We start from the raw sequence: 23,269 nt of genomic DNA on the forward strand, positions 1-23,269 counted from the left end.
CCTTTTTGCTCTCTTAAGCATCAGAAAAGCTTTACTCTAAAACATTTCGGGTTCCCCAAAGAACCTTTCAGAGTATTATTTTCTCTCTTTAAAGAAGCTTTTGTGGAATGGAAAGGTTCTATGGATGTCAAAGATTATTTGCTTTTTCAAGACTGCAAAACATAAACTAAGATGGTTCAGTCCAAACGAAGGAGTGTGAATATAGTTTAATGGTGAATGTGTTCATGATGTATACACAACGACTTAAAATATAGAAAATAAACCACCATATGAAGTGATTTTAATGTATTTTTCATTTGGCCATACAGTTTACTTAGAGTTTAAGAAGTCATTAGACTAATAATTTTCCCTTAAATAATCTATTTTTTTCTCTAGTTGTGAAGAGCATTTTAATATTTCAAAGAACGATTCACTTTGTCCACTATAAAGAACTTTTGTGCATTGAACAAGTTTCATGGATGTTAAAGTAGCATGCAGAATTTGTTTTTAAAGATGGTTCAGTCCAGATGAAGGAGTGTGATTATGGTTTATGGGTGATGTATTGAATATTGGCTCAAAATCAATGTGCATTGATTGAAAAAGTTTCATGGATGTTGAAAGTGCTCCATGCAATCATTAAAGCCTAAATAAACGTTATTTTTACGTGCAAAATGGTTGTTTAAATGCACACCATTTAACATCCATGAAACGTTTCCAATGCACGCTGCTTTTTTTGTAGAGCAAAAGGTTCTTTGGGGAACCAAAATGGTTCTAGTTTATGTTTTGCAGTGTTTAAAACCCAAGTAATCTTCGGTGTGCCAGCAGACAGACTCAATCAGACAGCGCTCGATTGAAGGGCAGTGAATTGTTAACCTCTTCCATCTCCAGCACTGCTTTCCCAGGACGCCAAAATTAGAGGCTCCTCTGTTCTTATATCAGGCTTCAGAAAGCGTTCTCTGATGGGAGGAATGTGAGGAATGTGAAGAGGAGACTCGCACCACGGTGAGCTTTCACACCACAACAGACCAGACACGAGCGATGGTGCGAAAACTCACAGATTTGTTTTCAACATTTCAGATATCTGAGCCATTGTAAGAGTGAGTGTGCAAAACCAATCTTTATGGCCAAATGAATCATTACCCGAGGCTGTAACTTTTGAGCGGGCGTGAAATCAGCTGCTCAGGTTCATGTATGCAGTCTTATTTGAAAAAGGTTGTGTTATTTCCTGTTTTAACCATCCGTGCCTTAAAATATATCAGCAACTGCTTCTGTGAATAGATTCCTGTATCAAACTGAGTCATTGTGCGAAGACACATTTGCAAATGTGGTTTAGAAACGCGCTCTCAGACTCCAGCACCTGCTGCTCCTCTTTTTTAGAAAGCAGTGAGCTTGTTTCTTAATTAAGAGTCTAAAAATGAATCGCATGTGTGCAGCAAAGGTAATTAATGATCTGAAAGATTTCTCAATCCAGAGCAGACGCCATCTGGTGCTGTCCTTTGAAAACCACTAAACAAATGTGTTATGGTCATTAAATATTTGCATGTTAATTAGTTGCATATTTTCAACTTTAAACAAGCTGCATGAAGCATTCCTGGATCTTTCCCGCTGCTGGTTGATGGTTTCAGGGAATCCACTTGGAAAGATTCAGATGAAGTCCATGCAACTCGTTGAAAATATGCAGGAAATTAAAATGCATGTGTTTAATAACCATAACGGTGCAATCCAAATGATGTTAAATATGTCTTTTGATCGATATATAGATCACATTCTCCATGATTCTATTTTTAAATGATTTAATTAGCTTTTATTTGGCCATGTAGTTACCAAGATTCATTTATTTTTTGTCTCTCGTCTATCAATGCTTTAATGCATCTTTAATTTAACCTCAGAGCAGGAGGTTTTCCTATCAAACATATAAACCAGCTGAAATTCACGATGGCCTGTGCTTTATCTGGTGTTTTTCAGACTCCTGTGCTGCACGTTATGACCAAACCTCATCATCCGTGTCTGTAGGGTCCGATCAGACGGGAGCTCGAGGTCTGCTTTACAATGTCTGCGTGTGGAGAGTTTGCAGAGCACGTGTGGAAACCAGGCTCCTGTAAGAACTGCTTCCATCCTCGCAGCGCTCACGAACAGACCGGCTCGACGGGAGCCGCTTGTGTCCCAACGAGTCTGATCGGGGAAGACGAGGATGGGGTGACGTCTCCCTCTCCGTATAGCAAACCCACCATCGCTGTCAGACCCACCATGATGAACATGGACGTCACAGCGGAGGTTATGATAGACATTAACATGAATACAGAACAGGTGACTGCAGAAATGCACTGAAATCATGGAGAACAACACCAAGAAATGAAAATGTGCTCACATATCAGGCCATCCGTGATGTAGCTGAGTTTGTTTCTTCATCAGGTTTGTAGAAATGTAGCATTGCATCAGTGTCTCATCAATGGATGCTCTGCAGTGAATGGGTGCCGTCAGAATGAGAGTCTGATAAAAACATCACAATAATCCACAGCACTCCAGTCCATCAGTGAACATCTGGAGATGAAACACAAAAGATGAAACACATCCAGCATTAAGATGATTTAAACTCAAAAACATAGAGTCCATAATAACACTTCCTACTACATTATGCTACATTACTCCAAACCTGATGAAGAAACTCATCCTAGTCTTGGATGGCCTGAGGGTGAGCTGATTTTCATTTTTGGGTGAACTGCTCCTTTAAACTCTTGTTATGGTGAAAGTCAATGATATCTCCAAGGTGGGTTCAGGTGGGTGGGGTTTGGTCAACATTCTCCACTAAATGGGCGGAGACTGGAATGTCTTTGTGAACACGAGATAACAGACTGCCATTCAGCTGAATGGACCCTGTACAGGAAGGCAGTGATATGGACACATTCAGGCTTTTAAACAAAGATAATTAGATCACCACCAAGGGCATTGAATCATTTCTATGACATGGACACAGTTAGTCACATAAAGTGTCTGTAGAGTCAAATAAGATGATTGATTGGTTATTTGTAATTGTGAATAATTGTCAAGTCAATCAACGCAATGCCTAGACATGCCTGTGAAATCTTACCTGTTTATTCAGTGTACTTGTTTATGTTTTGATTTCATGATCTCAAGCTGGGTTTCTTATATTGATGAGTTTTCTCAAACTTATTTATCACTTCTATATCTCAGAACAACCAGAAGACCTCTGTAGGACTGAAGAAAGCTCTGGATTTGGCTCCTCTGTACATCGAAAGCAATGGATGTAATAAACCTCTTAGAGAAACCATAATACCAAACGGCATCTCTGGAAAGAATTTCTCCCAAAACGTTTGTTCTCCCACTGGATTATCCAAGGACTGCATGATTATCAGCAATATAATTGTGAGTCAAGAAGATGGCTGTGTTCCCCACAGTCTGAAAGAGAACGGGAACAGTGACTCCTATAGACAGATGAGCAAAGCGGTCAAGAGCACTTACACCAATGGAGATACATATCTTCATAATGGGACTGGAAACAGTGATGGAGTTACAAGTCCTCTAAGGGCATCCGTAGGGGAAAGGCAGGGCAGAACTGCACCAGGGAACACGGTTAACGGATCGTCCAATGAGACGCCAGGTACTTCACCATCTCCAGTGACTCCAGACTCCTTCCACAAAAGCCTGTCGGACTCGTGCTCCAATCGGAGCAGCGTGGATTCGTCACCAGGACTCCGGAGTCCTCCAAGCGTTCCACAAAATGGGCTCGAGGGAAGAGAGCCGATCTATGCCGAGAGCACCAAGAGGAAAAGACGACTCAATGCTCAGAGCGATGGGAAGGCTCCGCAGTCCTCCGAGTCTGAAACCGAGGTCAACGTAAGCGACAATCAAAGAGCGACTATTACAGTCATGGCCGCCCACACTGAGGAAAACAACCGGACGTTCTACTTGAGCAGCCCAGATTCTGCCGTAAGCACCCAATGGACCCATTTCAGCCCAACCACGCCCAAAGACCAAACGAGCCCAGCGTTCACTTGGCCAAACGCTCCTGATGCCACTGAATCCACCCAACCCAAGCCTCAATCAAGTCCTCTGGTTCCCCCTAAGATCAGCACACGTCCACCCAGACTTGGTACCTCCAGTCTCTCCCCAGTACCGTTACCCGAGCTCAGCTTTCACGCGGTTCTTCCTCCAAATCTAGTGACCTCACAAGTGGAAGCCAGGACTCCAACTCGCACCGTCCCAGAGTGGAGGCACAAGTCCCACAGCACCAGGAGTCTGGAGGGCTGTATTGATGAGGTGGAAGAAGAGTTCGAGTCTGAGGGGACGGACAAGAGATCGGGCTCTTCTATTGGGACGGGCGACTCCATCAATGGTCCTGCTGTTCCTTGCATTGAGTCCAGAGAATGGACGAGCGAGAGCAGTGCGATGCCAGGCACCGCCAACAAAAGCACCAGTCATATCCAGGCGGAGAGCCCGTCTCCTCTCATTCACTCCAGTGAACCCAACACCAGTCGGGATCCTGCGCCTCCTCCGCCGCCTCCCAAAAAACACCACCGGTGAGAGCTACCTCCTTATTTTATGCTGTTTTCCATGTTGGTTTTACTAACCCAGATATTATTAATCTATTGATGCTCATCCTTTGCTTTAGTCTTTGTGTTAATGGTGGCTTCACGTGCTATGGTGAATACAAGTTTCCTAGTCATTTTTGGACAAGGTTAAGGGTACCCCTGTTTCCTAAAAACATTCTGAAGTTTAGCATTTATTGGACTGAAACTTTAGAATAAGTTGAACGTATAGTTGGTTGTCATCGAATGGGATGCCAAAGTCTATTGGATATTGAATGAGTATCTTCAATACATTTTGGCTTTAAAGTGGTTTTCGCGAAGAAACAAGGAAGAATGAGTCAGTGCTTTATTAGTGACGAGTTCTGTTGTAAGTTTATTCTAATCTCTGGTTTCGTCTTGTGATTGATTCGTGGTGAGATGTTTGGTGTCTTTGGTTTTGAAGTATTGTATTATTCTGTAATCAACCCTCATAAGATGGTTTTCTGTAAATAGAGGGCTGGTCTTATTGACACGAGAGCACTGAATGTGTGTTTGCTGTTAAGTCATTTAACACTTGCAGGCTGATTGAACATCATCTGCTAAGACTGTTAACGCTTATAACATGTACACTGTTTTTGCATACAAGAAGCACTAATTTATAAAACATATTTTTCGTCTTAAACAATATTATATCTGGTCGGCAACTTCTCATTAATGAGTGAATGTGAAAAAAGAAAACTTAAGTTTTGCATTTTATTATTGCATGCACCCCTTTTATTAATTAAAAATGGTTGAATTTCTTTGAAGCTTCGAAGTACACATTAAACACACCAAAAAACTATAATGCAATATATTTTTATATATTTTTTCTTCATTATTGATGATACTTTTATTTGGATATATCATTGTGTGTAATTTATAAAATATATAATCTGCAAATTTCCAGTATTGACACCATTGTAATGAATGGAATTTATTTAAATCCTCACGATTGATCAAAAAGAGTCTAAAATATGAAACCTACATATGTATTTCTCACAAAACAGCATACATATTACTCTGAAAAGTTACTCTGAAATGCACAAACTTTCCAAAAAAAAAAATGGTTCGTCAACAGACTTCAGTCTCAAAAGAGGTGTGTCAGATATGGGGAAAAGGATAAATATATTTGCCAAAAGTTTTTGACACTAGTATAACTTCATTGGCAATTTTACTACAAATTTTTTTTTTTTTTTATAATAATAATTTTTGACACTTATGATACTCCATACATTACTTCAAAAAAATATCTTGTACATAAGCTTAAAAAAATATGTTTTGGAAGCATTTGCAAAGTTTCATACTCTTATGGAAACAAATGGCATTTGAATGCGTCTCCTCCGGACTCGAGTTATGAAGGTGAGGGTGAAACTGGTCTCTTTCAGAGCTGAATTAAACGTGTTAACCACCTCACCTTTAGAGAAGCGTACACTAGATCAGCTCTCTGCCCTTCAGAGCTGTTTCCATTAGCATGAGCTTTAATTAGTTCTCATGTTTGACTGACTCACAGGAACATTTCAGGCCAAGAGTAGCATCACCTCATCAGAATAAAGTGTGCGTCTGTCAGCAAACATCTGGTATCTGAGCATCAGCCGTATTCAGATCCTCGACTGACTGACGCCACACACCGCGTGTTTGAGATCTGCTGTTTATACCATCAGCAGCCGAGGTGTGAACTCAAGCGGTGTGTTTCCAAACAAGAGCTTTTTTCAGCAGATCGCTGCGGTTTGTGGCTGTTGAGACGAGCTGTTGCTATCAGAAGCCAAGAACGATCAGCAGATGCAGGAGACTGCACTGGAGAGAACAAAATAAATGTGTGTCGAAAGTTTCACTCAGAAATTGCTAGCAAATGTACTAATGCAGGGTTTCCCAAACTGGTTTGTATGAGTTGATGAAATCGAGAAAATGTGAATAATTTTTATGTAACTATTTTAACAATTTATTTGTTTATAATTTATTTGCTTTAATAAAAAAAAATGTATCAAGTATTTCATTTTTTTAAATATTATATTAAATAATATTATAAAGATTTTATATAAGTAAAAAATATATTCAGTGTTTTATATTTGTTGAAATATAAAATATATGTATGATATTTTTAATTTAGTTATTTAAATATTTAATTTATTTTTATTTTTTTTTATTTGCTTTGATAAAACTGTATCAAGTATTTCATATTTTTTTAAATATTAAATATTATAAAGATTTTTATATAAATAAGAAAATATATTCACTGTTTTATATTTGTTGAAATGTAAAAGATATGTATAATATTTTTAATATAGTTATTTAAACATTTATAATTTATTTACTTTTATTAAATAAAAATGATCAAGTATTACTTTTTTAAATATTATGTTAAATATAAAGATATTTATATATTTGGTATTTTATATTTTTAGAAATGTGAAATATATGTTTAATATTTTTAATGTAGAATTAAAATATTTCAGGCCCAAGTTTTATTTAATAACAATCAATATAATGTATTTAATATATTTTGGTATTGTTTTATTGTATTATAATATTTAGCATATTAAGTATTTATAATATTTTAATGTTCTAAAAAATTCTATATTAAAGAATTGTAATATTATATTGAAAAAATAAAATGTGTGTCACTTTGACACATCCCCATCCTGATCAGTCTCTAGAGACGGGTTTAGTCCAGGTCCTGCTCACTGGCTGGTTATTATTACTGTAGTGATGCTGTAGTACAGTAATGTGATACTCTCGTCCTCTAATGTGGGAGCCTGCACAGACTCGTCATGAGTTCTTCATGAGATTATTTTGTGCTTCGCTGGAGTCCGTTTTAAACAGCAGCTCATGTGGTTTCTATTACAAATATTAAATGTGCTCCAGTAACTGCAGATGAATCTGAGTTTAAAGGCACTTAATGTCCTGGAAACAGGTTATTTATAGAGATGCAGTGTGTAGAGCTGTCTGTTCATCTTCAGTGTGTGTGTGTGTGTGAATAGAAACGTCCAGGAATCCCCAAACGTCTTCATCAGCTGAACCTCTTTGAGCTGAAACACTACATTTTAAAAGTTAATATTCTAATAATTTAACAACACATTCACACGATTAACTGATGAAGTTCAGAGGTCACATGACATTCAGATCAGTTTTTAGCAAGTGCCTCATTTTATTTATTTTAATTTTACATTTTTAGTATATATTCATTGTGACAGTTTTATTTATTGATAGTTTTAATTAAATTTTACATTTTTATAATTTGTGATTTTTATTTTAAACTGTTGTATTTATTTTCAATTTGACTTTTTTGTATTTTATTTGTCATTTTATTTTATTTTTACATTTTTATTATTGAATTATATTTTTATAATTAACTTATGTATTTGAATTTTACATTTTAGATATGTTAATTTGTTTACTTAATCATACATTAAAAATATTTTATTTTAATTTGACATTTTTTGTATTTATTCATTTTGTTTGTTTTAAATTAAAATCTGCTTTATTTATTGATTGTTTTAATTTAATCAATAAATATGTAATTTGTGAGTTATATTTTAAACTCATTTGTATTTATTTGTAATTTGACATTTTTTGTCATTTTATTTTTACATTTTTATTATTGAATTATTATTTTTTTATAATTACAATTTTATTAATTTGTTTATTTGAAAGCATTAAAAAATATTATTACAAATATGTATTTGAATTTTACATTTTAGATATGTTAATTTGTTTACTTAATCATACATTAAAAATATTTTATTTTAATTTGACATTTTTTGCATTCATTCATTTTGATTGTTTTAAATTAAAATTCATTTTATTTATTGATTGTTTTAATTTAATAAAATAGTATATCATTTGTGATTGTTTCATTTTAAACTTTATTTGAAATTTGAAATTTCAGTATTTTATTTATTTGTAATTTTATTTTATTTTTAAATTTTTATTATAGAATTACATGTTTTATAATCAACTTGTGTATTTTAATTTCACATATTAATTTTAATAATTTGTTAATTTTAAAACATTTTATTTTAGTTTATTTAAAAATTAATTCTATTATAATTTTAAATTTTTAATTATATAAATGTTCTATGTTGTAATGATTTGTTTATTATTAATAATTAGCTTTTCATCAGCTCAGTGTGGGAGCCTTGATTGTTCAGGACTAGAGAGTGTGAATGGGTGAAGTTATGAACTCTTCTAACGAGTCATTAATGAGCAGATGGGTAAATCATAAATCCAGTTCTCCAGCAGACGAGCAGAAGCTGCAGTGTTCTGGTGTTTCTCAGTCGCGAGGTGAAGACGCTTCTAGAGCAGGGAACAGATGAAGAGCGCCTCGAGTGTTTGTTTCCGCGCCTCGGGTCGTGTTCTGCTTCGAGAGCACATGCTGTCAGAGAGGATTGGAGATCAGGCTCAGATAGAAGCAGTGATTCACGCTCAGACGCTGATGATCCACCGCTCCTCTGCTGCTCAGGTGAGTGACGGCTGCTTCCAGCTCTGTGGGTTTCACTCAGGTCCTGTGGTTGTGTTGGTTTGATCCAGTACAATGATAGTCAATCTCCACTAGTCTATAGGACAGCTAGAGCGGACCAAATAGATGTTTCCTTTAGTTTTTTAATAATATAATGCTACATTCATGAAATATATGCTAAAATATTTGGTATAATATATACATGTATTCTACTGTATATTAAATGTTCTGAATTATATTTAATATAATGTATTCATAATATTTATAAATATATAAAAATAATTTAATACTGCATAAAATATTATACATATTGTTCTGGTGTAAATAGGCTAGTAAAATATGCTGAGTTCAAATGTGTGTGAAATAAAAAGAAAACAAAAAAGTTTTTTATTGTTAATGAAAAATACTAATATAAACATACAAAAAAAAAATGTGAAAAACAAACTTGAATGAAATTAGATAAACCAAAAACCATGAAATTAGATAAACAAACAAACAAGCAAAAATATATATACATATTTAAAAACAACAAGAAAATATGCCAAATTAATCAAATGAAAACAGAAAATATGAATATAACATTTGAGTGATGCTTTAGTTGCTACGGTGTTTGGGTGGTTGCTGTGATGTTGCTATGCGGTTGCTACGCTATTCTGGTGGTGGTTTAATATTTTAGGTGTGAGTTCAGGTCTGGCGTTTAACACACACACACACACACACATCATCTGTAAGTGTGGTGAGACGCTCATGTTTGCCTTAAAGAGAAACAGCAGGAGTTTATAGACTCAAAATCACAAGAAACACAAGACACACACAGACATTTATTTATATACACACACAAACAAACACACACACACACACACACAGACATTTATTTATATACACACACACACACACACACACACACAGGAAGTCTACTTATAGAGCGACTCACCGCACAGAGTCACGAGTGTGTTTGTTACTTTGTATCGCAGCGCTGCTGAATGCTGCCCTCTGATTGGCTGACAGGTGTTCCAAGGCTTTAGATGTTCTACAGTTGCCATGAATGTGTTTTACTGTAGAGCTGCTTTATATACGTGTATTTTAATTTGATTAGTTTTGAGTGGTTTGGTTTTATGTAAGCAGCATGACTTTATGGCGTGTTCTCGCTTCGATAAGTGCGCGTGTGTGTGTGTGTGTGTGTGTGTGTGTGTGACTCTGACCTGTGTCTTCAGCTGGCTGGAAGCTGCGGTGCTTCATCGCAGTGCATCAGGTGTGTTTGACAGAGAAAGACTGGTCTCAGGTCAGTGTGATGTGAGCGTGTAGATCCAGATCGGACGAGTGTGTGTTCACGAGGAGGCTTGTGACAGAAGTGCATCAGTTTGAGGATGCACGACGTCCGCGAACAGCTTCTGTGTCACTTTGGCAATCTGTAGTTCTCTGTGTGTTTGTTGATGTGTGTATTATTCATCTTCACTAATGTGGTCTCAGTGCAGATGTGCATGTGTTTCTCTTCTTCTGATGTTGTTCAGTAGAGCTGGACGAGTCGTGTGGTTGATGGCTAGCAGTGTGTGTGTGTGTGTAATATATATATGTTTAGATGTGAACATCTGTTGTTTGAGAGATTGTTCAGACTGATGTGTCTCTTTACCATTAATGACACGAGAGAGAGAAATAATGAGATAATGACTCAACGAGGCACAGACTCAGACTTCCACACAGTTGTGAGGTTAAAGGGGTAAATGTGTGTGTGTGTGTGTGCTGTCTGCAGGGTGTGTAAGCGTCTGAGTGGCAGTAATATGGATCTGGAGAGTGTGGGTCAGCAGGGGTCAGTGGAGAATCTCAACCAATCACTGCGAGGATTGAACTGCTGCATCACCGCGTCCAGCAACAGTCTGCAGGCGCTCACACACACCGGTGAGTTACACACGACATTTATCCAGTTACACATTTACTTTAGTGTTCTCTTTTTCTATTTATTTGTTCATTCATTCATTTGTTTTTATTTATTTTATTAATTTTTATTAATTTAATATCCATTCATTTATTTTATTGTATAAATTTTAATTTATGTAATATTTATTATTTATTTTATTTAATATTCATTCATTCATTTGTATTTATTTATTCATTTAATTTTCATTCATTTATTTATTTAAATAACTTTTATTTAATATTAATTATTAAAATTAAAATTATTAAATATTAATTCATTTATTTATATTTACTTAATATTCATTCATTTATTCATTTGTATTTAATATTTTTAAATTATTTAATATTCATTCATTCATTACATTTGATTTATTATTTTAAGTGTTTATTATTATTATTATTATTATTTTAAACAAAAAAAATAGGTTGGGTATTACTATTATTATTACTTACAATTACAGGATTTTATTTTATTAAATCCCAATTAATTATTAATAAATACAAAAATAGCTTTAAATAACTAGTTAAATATTATTCATAATAAAATGCCCATTCAGATTTAATAAATGTATTGAATTTGTCCAAATCTTGAAGTCACAATGCCTTTTTTCCAAACTCAAACTAACTTTGGATTTTATTCTGTAGCATTAGGTCTAATTACAAATGCTCAATTGGTAGAGCGCTGCGCTATCAAGCGTAAGGTTGTGGGTTCGATTCCCCGGGAACACATGATAGGGAAAAACTGATAGCCTGAATGCACTGTAAGTCACTTCGGATAAAAGCGTTTGCTAAATGCATAAATTAAATTTTTATTTTAATTTAAATTTAATTAGACTGCGTGAGTGACCATTAATGGAGTTTCTGCTCGTTTGAAATGGTTTTTGTCTCTGTAGTGAACTTCCTGTGTAGGGCAGTAGAGGGAAGTTCACCTTTTGTTCAAGGTTTGATAAAGGAATGAAACTTCCTTTCCTGATAATCAGCAGTGATGAGCAGGGAACATCAGACACAGTTCTTCCTCCTGATCTTCTCATCAGATTCATACAGTAGCTGTGTGAAGCATGTTCCCATAATGCACTGGGGCGCAGAGATAACGGAGGGTTAAATAGAGCAAAGCAGGGTCACTGTGTGTGTGTGTGTGTGTGTGTGTGTGTGTGAGTGAGTGAGTGAGTGTGTGTGAGTGTGTGTGAGTGTGTGTGTGTGTGTGTGTGTGTGTGTGTGAGACTTATAACCATGCTGTTATTGTGAATATCAGCCATGTGATGTTTTTTTATGTGCTTTTTCTTGTTATTATCAAACCCAGTCATGCTATTAAACAATTTTTAATTCAGGCAATATAAATGTTTTCAATTCCATTTAAAATAATTAACCGTTTGTTCTCCCTCTCGCTTTCTCTAGACTCCACCCTCCGCCTCAGCCCCTCCCCATTTCCCAGCAGCCCGTGTGGCTCCGCCCCAGCCTCGCCGCAGCCTGACACGTTTCCTAGCAACAGCCTGGCCAATCAGCTGCAGCCGCCTCCGTTACCGCAGAAGAAGCTGGTGAACCGCACCATCTCTGCTCCGATCGAGTCGAGTCGCTCGCGCTCGCGTCCGCGCCTGCCCTTCAGCGGCTCCGAGACCAACGTCAGCGAGTCTCTGGAGCGCCGCGCTCCTCGTCTGGGGATGGTGACGTCCTGCTCGTCTCCGCAGCTCAACACACTGGCCGCCGGCTCCACGCTGCAGCTGCACGCGCTGCTTAGGAACATGGACAGCCGCGAGGGCATCTACTCGAAGCTGGGCGGCCTGTACGCCGAGTCTCTGCGCCGGCTCGCGCTCAAGTGTGAGGAGCACTTCACCAGCGGCCAGAGGAACACGCTGAGATTCGACGAGAGCAACTGGTCACTCTTCAAACTGACCTGTAACAAACCCTGCTGTCTGTCCGGAGACGCCGTGTATTACTCGGCCTCCTGCGCGTCAGACACTCGAAACACGTACGCCGTCAAGGTGAGAGGAGACACACACCAGCGGCAGAATGCTGCAATAATTAGGATTTCTTCCCTCTATTCCCACAGTTGTGCTGTCCAATATTTTCGTGCAAACCGTGATTCACTACCATTCAAAAACTTCATCAGAGCTGCATTAAATCGATCAAAAGTGACAGTAAAGATATTTATAATGTATAATGCAAATGATTTCCGTTTCAAATCAATGCCATTCTTGTTCATCTGTGATTACTGAAGCATAAAATGCATCACATTTTCCACAAAACTATTGTGCAGCACAACTGTGTTCAACACTGATAATAATCAGAAATGTTTCTTGAGCAGTAAATCATCATATTATTCTGATTTCTGAAGATCATGTGACACTGAAGACTGGAGGAATGATGCTGAAAATACAGAAATACATTACACTTTAACACAGATTCACACAGAAAACATGTTTTACATTAGAATAATATTTCACTGTTTTTAACTGTATTTTAAATCCAGCCTTGGTGAGCAGAAGAAGCGCCTTCAAAAACATGAACAAATCTGTTAACACTTTAAGGTTTTATTTATAAACGCATTCATAATGTATGTTGTAATGCATAATGTATTTTCATGAATAAAAATTAAAATGCATCATATATATATATATATTTTAGCATGTTTTAATGCATTATAATAGTGTCTGTGCAGTCGGTTAAGCATCCGCAACTAAACAAGCCCAAGGTTAAGAAGCTCTAAATGTTTTGTAATTGTCCGTGCATCCTCGTAACAGTGCTGTTCTCTGTCTGTGTGTTGGTCAGATCTGTAAAGGCCAGGCTCCGGACAGTAAGCAGACTCATCTGTACGGTCTGTCGGTGCAGCAGAGCGTCCCGTCTCACTTCAATCTGCAGCAGGACTGCGGTCACTTCATCGCCTGCGTGCCGCGGAGCATGTCCCCGAGCGAGGAGAGCGGTCCGGCCGAGCAGGAGCGAGTGGTGGTCATCACACGGGACGTCCCGCACCAGACCGTGGCAGATTTCGTCCGTGAGTGGGAGTCGTTCCACCGCGCCCAGCCGGAGGTTTACGAGCGGCGCGTGTGCTTTCTTCTGCTGCAGCTGTGTGCGGGTCTGGAGCATCTGAAAGCACACGGCGTCACGCATCGAGATCTGTGCATGGAGAACCTGCTTCTGGTGCAGCGTCCAGATCCTCAGCAGCACAGCCTCCCTCGCCTCCTCATCAGCAGCTTCAGCAAAGCCAAGCGCCGCGACGCCGACGAAACCACAGTGTGCGCCGACCCACGACTAAAGCGGGATCACGCTCGGCTCGCGCCTGAGATCGTCTCGGCGGCGCAGTACCGCAAATTCGACGAGTTCCAAACCGGCATCCTGATCTACGAGCTCCTGCACCGCCGAAACCCGTTCGAGGCCACGCCGGGCAAATGCGACTACAGATGCGAGGAGCTGCCGCTCATCCCCGGCGCGTCCATCTACTCGGCCGGCCTGCAGAGACTCGCTCACCTGCTGCTGGAGCCGGACCCTGGACGCCGCATCCACATTCGGGACGCCCGGAGCGTCCTGCAGGCGCTGCTGTGGGGGCCGAGGAGAGACCTGCTGGAGCACAGCACCACGGAGCCCAGGGACCACGGCCTGCTCAACTGGCTGGACGTGAAGCGTGCGCTGCTCATGATGAAGTTCGCCGAGCGCTCGCTGGAGCCGGAGAGGAACGCCGAGCTGGAGGACTGGCTCTGCTGTCAGTACTTCTCCAGCGCTAACCCCAGATCCCTGTGTCAGACGGCAGAGCTGCTCTACAGCCTGCGCTTCACATACTGAACCACGCACGTATTACACACACACTCTGTCTGAGAGATGTCCGAACACCGAACGCTCCTGTTTAACATTCCACCGATTCATTTCATCTCTTCTGCCTGCTTTTATCACTTGCTTTTAGCGTCAATCTCACCATGTCTGACATATACAGATCACACTTCACTCAAAACTTATATATATATATATATATATGGTATAATATTTATTATTTTTTTATTTTTCTTTGCATGATTTAAGATGTTTTGCATGTCAATTTCTGTAGTGCAAAAACTCTCATTCTCTTAATACGGTAATGACAATCATGTTGTCAGACAAAGTTTTTTTTTTTTTAAACATTATTTATTAAAATCAGAGTAAAGGAACAAAAACGACATAGCGATCTGGTTGTGGGAGAATATATTTAAAAGTCATGAAGATAATAGGATACAGTCTCGGTGTCCTTTGATTTTGAGGAGAAGTGTGATCTGCAGAAACAGTATTTGATCTGGCCGTCCTGAACTAGCTCTGGCTCTGAAGCTTTAAGAGCACAGTTTTAGGGCTGCTGGGTGTTGATCTCGTCTGATGGTCTGAAAGGTTTGTGTGGATGAGAAACATGCAGATGCAGACTGATTCAGAACTTCTCGACTTCCTGCCGCTCAGAGGAACACAGGACTCTGATTAAACTTCCTGTTTGTGAAGAGAAGCCGCTTCCTGGTGCAATATTTCTAGCTTCCTCTGGTTCTGCTGGACACTCGCTGACAAAATGTGATGAATTGTTTTAGATAGATTTATTTGGAGTGCCTTTTGTGGTTTATATTTTGAGGTTGAAGCCGATTGCGAATCATTTTGAGCTTGATGGAGATGAAACTGTGAGTCTGGAATTTCACAGAAGATCTCCAGATGGAACCGAAATTGTTTTTTTATGTAAATAAATTGTGAAGCAGGTCTTAACAGCGGCACATTGGGTGTGTTTAACCCTCATGGTGTTTTCATTTTTATTTCTGATATTATTTTTCTCTAAAGATTTTTATTTGCTGCATCCTTCAGTTTTAATCAAAAAAAGCCAATGTACAAAAACGCATACATGCGCTGTATTAATAAACTTTGTGTCAAAGACTTCTGCAGCTTACAATAAAGTGTCAAATATTTTCACATATTACCGATTTGCTTGTGTCTCTGAGTGAATTAAGGCTTTTTAAAGGAACAGTACAGCCAAAAATGTAAATCTGCACTCTGTTCATCTGAGATCAGGATGAGTTTGTTTCTTCATCAGGTTTGTAGAAATGTAGCATTGCATCAGTGTCTCATCAATGGATGCTCTCAATGTCATGATCTTATGATTTTATTTGGTAATAAGCACATATGCAAAAGGAGCAACTTTAAACTGTGTTTGAAGAACTTTATGGCAAAAAAAATGCATTTGAATTGCATATAAAATTTTGATTAGAGAGTTTTAACATAATCTAATAAACTTAATATGATGCATGTTTGTCAGTTATAGAAAACTGCTCTTAAAATTGGATCTACTGATGATAAATACATAATTCTGCATTTAAAACACATTCAGTTTAGTACAGAAATCTGTCCTGTTTCATTTACGTATAACTGTCAGATATGCATCACATTAAGTTTATTAGTTATATGATAAAACTCTGTAATCCAAATGCATGGAAATTTGAGATGCAATTCAATTAAAAAAAACATGAATATTAAATTTAGGCTTAAATGTTTTATTAAAAAGAAAAAATATAGATGCACAATTTTATTCAGGAGCTAAAGATTACAAAATTAACCTTTTGAAATGCTGCTATTTATTTATTTACTTACACAACTTTATTTGTTGTATAAAATATAACTTTGTCATTATAAGAACCCTTTCTAGTAAAACAACAGAACTGAGAAGGACAAACACGTGTTTGTAGTTTAACTCCTTCTACTGATCTTACCTTGAGTCTAGAAATATAAAACTGAACTATAAGATATATCTCAGAAAGATGAACACATAAAGGCCACATATGAGACTCCTGATCGCTATAAACAAGAAAGGTTCAGTCTCAGATGTGATGAACTCATCTCTGTCTGATTGTGATTGTGGGAATCTGTTCAGCTTTTCATTGTGTTTGTGAGGTTAAGGTCTTTTACTGGAACTACAGTAACGTGTCTCTGCCTATCAGACAATTATGGAATTAAACCAAAAAAATTATGGTTTGATGTGGATGTGTAACATCTGTTTAAACATGTTCTGCTCTGGTGTCTGCTTTGATTTCATCTCACTCACTGTATTATTACACAGGTCTGACATCTAGCGCTCACTGAAGAAGCTGCAGCAGGACACAGAGCGGCCGCCAGGGGGCGCACAACTGAATGTCAAAAAATGTAATGTACTCATGTATATACATTTAGTAATAATAATATATAAAATATATGTAATTACACAAAAATATAAAATACACACACACACACACACACACGTGTATATATATATATATATATATATATATATATATATATATATATATATATATATATATATATATATATATATGGAAGTAATGACATTTATTTAAAAATACATATTTATAAAAAATATTTAAAAATATTTAAAGTGCATGAATGTACGGTTGTATGGTTACACTGAAATCTTTTGATTAGTGCATTTTGTACTTGATTTGAAAGATACATCTTTTCTAGACTTTCTCCGTGAGAACAACGTGATCTTCACCGTCTCGGATGCACATAAATAAAGTGTCAAAACATCATAACACATTCACGCCTCAGTCAGCAGACTCGAAAGCAAAATTACATTCGCTTCCTCTCAGTAATTTTCCACGTTTTACTATAGTGAAGTATCCAATAGAGTCAGCTCGTGAATATTAATGACGCAGGCTCTCGTTCGCACACTTGACCTAGCCGATTGGCTGAAAGCGTTCCTTTTGAATATTAATTAAGCATGTGCTCTGGTGCACGTACGATGCGTAGCGCCACTCGCTACGTGACGTCATTACGGCTCGATGAATATTCATGAGCCGCGCCTTCGCCGTAGTAGCACGGTGCGTGTTTTTGTCGCGTCTCCGCCTCTGAGCTCCTCACTCTCAGCCGACAGCAGACGAGCGCACACAGTTGCCGTGAACTCTCCCGAGGCCGGATGGTAAAATCCAACCTCCAGCGGATCCTAAACAGTCATTGCTTTGCCCGCGAGAAAGAAGGAAATAAACCGTGTGAGACTAGCATCATCATGGAGGCGATCAGTAACAGTGTTAACGACATGATGGGAAGGTGAGAGACTTTCAGCTCTTTAACAGCTCGTTCACACACACATGCAACCGTTCACGTCATCCGCACACTGTAAATATGACTTTATAGAGTCATAATAGCGCGAGCCGTTGTCTTAATTTTCAACCGCGAGTTAATTTCTCTCAGGGCCTTTAAGGCTAATGCTAATATTAGCGGTTGATTTTTAATCGCGTTTAACATTTGCGACCGCCAACACACAGTACGTGACACTTTTACATCTTTAAAGTGTTGCAACCCCTTATTTATGATACATTTTAATCCATCTGATTGAAATCAGATGCTAGCATCTGTGGCCTAATCGGATGTATGTTACCCCTTTATACTCTCATTCACACACCCGATTGTTTTCTATTTTTCCATTCAGCGGTATATGACTATATTTTCGATTGATTAACGCTCATACTGTGTTGATTTCGTTATTAAGTCGTGTTGTTTTGTGATTTGACGTCGAATGCCTCGTTTTCGCACGTTCGTCACAGATGCCGTCGTTACGTCATCCGCCTCGGGCCTTTGATCACGCCGACATGTTTAGTTATTCAGATATGTTTGGTTGGTTATATAGTGTTGTACTGTGTTTTATATAGTGTTTTTGTGTTGTCCGTTGGAATTAGATTGGAAGTTAGGTTAGATGAGATCTTATGCAACAGTTACATGTATTGCATAATTATGATAATTGATATTTCGTGACTTTATTACTCACTTTTCGTGGCTTGATTGAACGTGACCTTGAAAGGAATGTCGTGAAATATTTATGGTATTTATGTGTGTTGCAATAAGGTAAGAAATATTTACTGTATTTTCTCATCTTCCTGCTTTTTTTGTAACATCTTTTGATGCAGACCTTGTAAAATGACTAAATTGTATCAATAACCATTATTAAGTATCCTACATAGTACTACATGGGGTTGATCCGCTTGAGAACAGTTTGGAAAGAGATGAGCTGGAGATTGCAGTTAATGTTTGTGAAACTGTGTGTCCTGCTGGCAGACCAGATATGAAGTGTGTGTGTTTCTGTCTCTCTCTCTCAGTCTGTCGCTGTGCTGTAGTACTTCCACTGGTACGGGGCCTCTGTGGTGTTCCTGATGCCCCTCACCCACCTCTGAAGATCCCAGGTGGGCGAGGGAATGGAGCACGGGATCACGCATCCACCGCGGCACCACCACCGCAGCAGCAGCTGTACTCTGTGAGTATCTACACTACAAGCTGCACGCTACACACTACATACCACGCTCTACAAGCTACACACTGCACACTACACACTGCACACTACATACTACGCTCTACAAGCTGTTAATTGGCAAGGGTTTTTTAGTTCTTGATTTAATATCAGTTTATATTTCTAATTGTATTTTTTAAAAGTCATAAACATTGTTATTTTGGAAGTACTTAGAAACCTGTGCGAACAGAAAACTAGGGTGAATGATAGTTAGTGATGCACCGAAATGAAAATTCTGCGCCGAAACCGAAAATTTAGGATGCACTTGGCCGAAAACCAAAACTGAAGCCGAAAATGGCTTCTTTTAAAAACGTATATATATATTGCTTGGATTTAATGGATCTGAATTGAAAAATCACAATATAATAATCAAACTTTTATTAACAGTTACATAACAAAACATAAAATATTTTTTACAATAAATATAGATAATTATTCTTCAAGTTTTATGTTCCATCAAATAAAATCGTTTTTTAAAAATTGTGCAAAAAAATCCACAATTTTGGAGATTTTTGCAGAACAAATGTTACATATTGCAACTTTGGTGTCCTCTCGTATAGGGCTGTCACTTTTGTGAAAAAAAAATCCTGTTCGATTTTTGAGACATAGGCAAAGTGTTCATTGAATCGTTACTAAATTGCCTATATTTGGCGTTGATCCGTTTTTCAACGACAAATATAGGCAAATCCACCGACAACTAAACAGGCATTAGGGCGAACGTAAAGAGGGCGCTTGAGACGCACACAAGTCAGCAATGTGGACTGCCATAACATCAATGAAAAACATTACTGAAGGCTACATTGATATTATGCACTAATAGGCTCTGTGTGTGTGTGTGTGTGTGTGTGTGTGTCAGAACCTGCAGTTTCTGTGTGACGCGCGTTCGCTGCGAGCGTATAGTGACGAGCTGGACGCGCTCCGAGAGAAGGCCGTTAAAATCGATTCCCTGTTTTCGTTTTTGAAACTTGTGTTGGTTGGTCCGATGGATTGTGCAGCTTTTGTGACAAGCTTTTTTTGATTGTGACAGCCCTTTGACATGTTTAATCTTTGATAGGCAGACGCGTGATAACAGCTCGACCGTGAGTGAAACCTAAGCGCTTGCTCACGGATGGGAGGGGCGGGTGACATTCATTTTCGGTTTACGTTTTCGGCTGTTTTTTTTATTTCGGCCCGAAACCGATAATGCCATTTCGGCCGAAAATTTTCGGTGGCCGAAATTTCGGTGCACCCCTAATGATAGTAATTTGAGTATTTGAGGTGCTTTTTATTAATACAATACAATAAATATACGTAAACGTATTTGGAAAATTATAATCTATTTGAAGTTTTCTACTGAATATGTATTGGTTTTGTTAATTTTTATTATTATTTGTAATTATTATTAACAAAGTAAAAATCAAGAGAAAAAGGAAGTCACTGATGAATGCTAGTAAAGTCAAACAGAAGTTCTCCAATCACAGAACCGAACCGAACGCAGATATGAAGTGATTCGTGTCCCTAACAAATACGTCTTCTGATTGGCTCTCAGGACAGGAAGTTGACTGTGATTGAAGAGCCCGCTGGGGCCGGTCGCCCCCGGATACTGCACTTCCAGAGTCAGCTCACTGTTTCCCGGGTGATTAAATGGGAGGCGGTGCTTCGAGGCCACGCCCTGTTCGTGGAGATTCCCTGCGAACCGTTTCCAGAGGGCAGCAAAGAGAGGTGAGCGCCTAGCAACCGCACACGACACCCCGGCAACCACCCGAACATCTAGAGTTGAGTTCCGGTCCTCGAGAGTGTGCTGGGATCTGTGGAAATGGTTAGAGAACAAAAATAAGATAAAAAAGATTAGAATAAAATATTACAGCAATATAATATATTTGATAAAAATAAATTATTACATTAAAATTAAATATTAAAATTGAGATTTAAATTAAATAATACAAATTGGATAATTTTAGATTGAAATAATGAAACTAAAATATAGTTTTAAATGAATTTAGATTAAAATATAAAAATATATTGGATAAAATAATAAATAATATACTTAATACTTATAGTGTAATACACACATCTAATACAAATTATTTTAGAATAAGAAATTAAATATAACACACTGAAAAATTTAAAAATAAAATGAGACTGAAATATTAGGTTAAAAGATTAAAGTTAAAAATAAAGTATGAGATTAAAATATTTAAATACAAATTGGAATAAAAATAAATACAACTTTTGTATAAAATACATAATACAAAATGGAATTTTACAGTACAACAGTTCATCCAGTACAACAACTAGGAAAAAAAGATTTTTCCAAATAATATTTTAACATTTTGTTCATCTGACTCTTTGTGTTTCAGCTTCGTCTCTCTGCTGGAGTTTGCTGAAGAACATCTGAAGGTCGTCAGTGTGTTCGTCTGCTTCTATAAGAACAGAGACGATCGAGGTACGTCAGGCTCTGCTCAGACCTCGTGTGTGTGTGTGTGTGTGTGTGTGTGTGTGTGTGTGCACGCTGCACTGACCTGTGTGTGTGTGTGTGTGTGTGTGTGTGCGCGCTGCACTGACCCGTGTGTGTGTTCCTCTCTTGTAGTGAAACTGATGCGTACGTTCAGCTTCCTGGGCTTTGAGGTGGTGAAACCGGGCCACGCTCTGGTCCCTGCTCGACCTGACGTTCTCTTCATGGCCTACAGCTTTGACAGGGATTCCTCTGATGAAGACTAGCCTCCTCTCATTGCTCCGTCTGCGTCCTGTGAAGCGCTCTGATCATCTACAGGCTTCAGACGGAGCGGAAGAATCGTTCATGTACTGTTTGACTCATTTAAAGTGAATCGGTTCGCTTTTAAAGCTTGTGTTTTTGTTTCTCTGATGTTCTGGAATGTACAAAAGGTAATTTCTGCCTTCGGTTTGGATGTTTATTTCTGCTCTTTAATGTCGAAGCCTGTGATTGTAGGTTTCTGAGGCTCTTCTGTTCAGCGTTTACGGTCATTTTTTACCTCAGAATGCCATTTGTAATATTTTGGGGATGAATCGTGTGACTGATTTCTCTCGACTGGTACAAACCTTGAAAGGAAAGGACACAGACGCTCCAAAGCTCTCGAGTTCGTGTATCAGCAGCATGTTTAGCGTTTGTTGTGTGTCGCTGTGCTCTTATCTCCGTAGTTTATTTTCCTTCTCCTCCGTAGTGGTACACGTACAGCTTCTGTGATAATAAAAATATTATTTAAAGTGTGAGATGTTTTCTTATCCACATTAGAGTCATTTCTTAACATTAAAATGTTTCATTTTTCTATAATGTACAAAAAAGTCACTTACACATATGGAGACATAAGCTCTTGATTTTGATTGGATCTTTTTAATGTTATTATTCTAATCTTATTTATTTACTTCTCTTTATTGTGTATTCCTGCTCTTTAATGTCTAGCTATTCTATTTTAGAATCTAAATTTTAATTTATAATAATTTTTAATTATTATAATCTAGTCTTATTCATTTAGTTAGAATAACAATTATTTATTTATCTTGTGTTTATTTAGATCACGAGTAATTGCACAAGATTTATATTTAAATATTAACATTTAATTTGAATATTAAATATTATATTTTTAATTATAATAAAGAACTTGTTTTTACAGAAACTAGCATAAATTCAGATTAGTCGAAGTGACATACTGTTATTAACTTGTATAATAAATTAATAAATATTGCTATTAATAAGGATTATAATTGTAATACACTACTATTATATCTTTATACTTATAAAGTAGTATGCTATTACATATTAATATTTAATAAGATTAACTATGAATAAATCAAAAACTGATTTAGATAAAACTAATCAAATACAAACATTACAGTTACGGTTTCTACAAATAACAGAATTATTCTTAATTTTAAAGCATCTTCCTTTACTACATATTTTCATCATATTATTTTAATTATTGATTTATTGTAATTTAATTTATTTGATGTAATATTTATTTCATTCATTAATTTTCTATTGTTACAGCTTTTACCCAATCTTTGTAAATGTTTTTTATTACTGCTTTTTATTTATTTTAATAAATATACACATATATAAATCTTATTATATATTAATCTCATCTCTAAATTTTTAGA

The 23,269-nt window shown here is 37.4% G+C and overlaps 1 protein-coding gene and 1 pseudogene across 1 annotated transcript in view; both read left to right on the plus strand.

The window, feature by feature from the left end:
• The window catches only part of LOC132131001 (inactive tyrosine-protein kinase PRAG1), a 15,784-nt gene extending 1,054 nt beyond the window's left edge, over nt 1-14,730 (plus strand). Inside the window, exons 2-6 of the mRNA XM_059542942.1 lie at nt 1,945-2,286; nt 3,172-4,517; nt 10,751-10,896; nt 12,310-12,893; nt 13,681-14,730. Of these exons, the coding sequence (XP_059398925.1) occupies nt 2,029-2,286; nt 3,172-4,517; nt 10,751-10,896; nt 12,310-12,893; nt 13,681-14,688 (3,342 nt within the window). The 5' untranslated portion in view covers nt 1,945-2,028 and the 3' untranslated portion in view covers nt 14,689-14,730. The remainder of the gene's footprint in view (nt 1-1,944; nt 2,287-3,171; nt 4,518-10,750; nt 10,897-12,309; nt 12,894-13,680) is intronic.
• A 2,954-nt stretch (nt 14,731-17,684) lies between these two features.
• LOC132130368 (ornithine decarboxylase antizyme 2-like) lies at nt 17,685-22,381 on the plus strand (annotated as a pseudogene).
• Nucleotides 22,382-23,269: the final 888 nt, after the last annotated feature.

The sequence above is a fragment of the Carassius carassius genome, chromosome 47, assembly GCF_963082965.1.
Source record: "Carassius carassius chromosome 47, fCarCar2.1, whole genome shotgun sequence".
In the NCBI taxonomy this organism is placed as follows: Eukaryota; Metazoa; Chordata; class Actinopteri; order Cypriniformes; family Cyprinidae; genus Carassius; species Carassius carassius.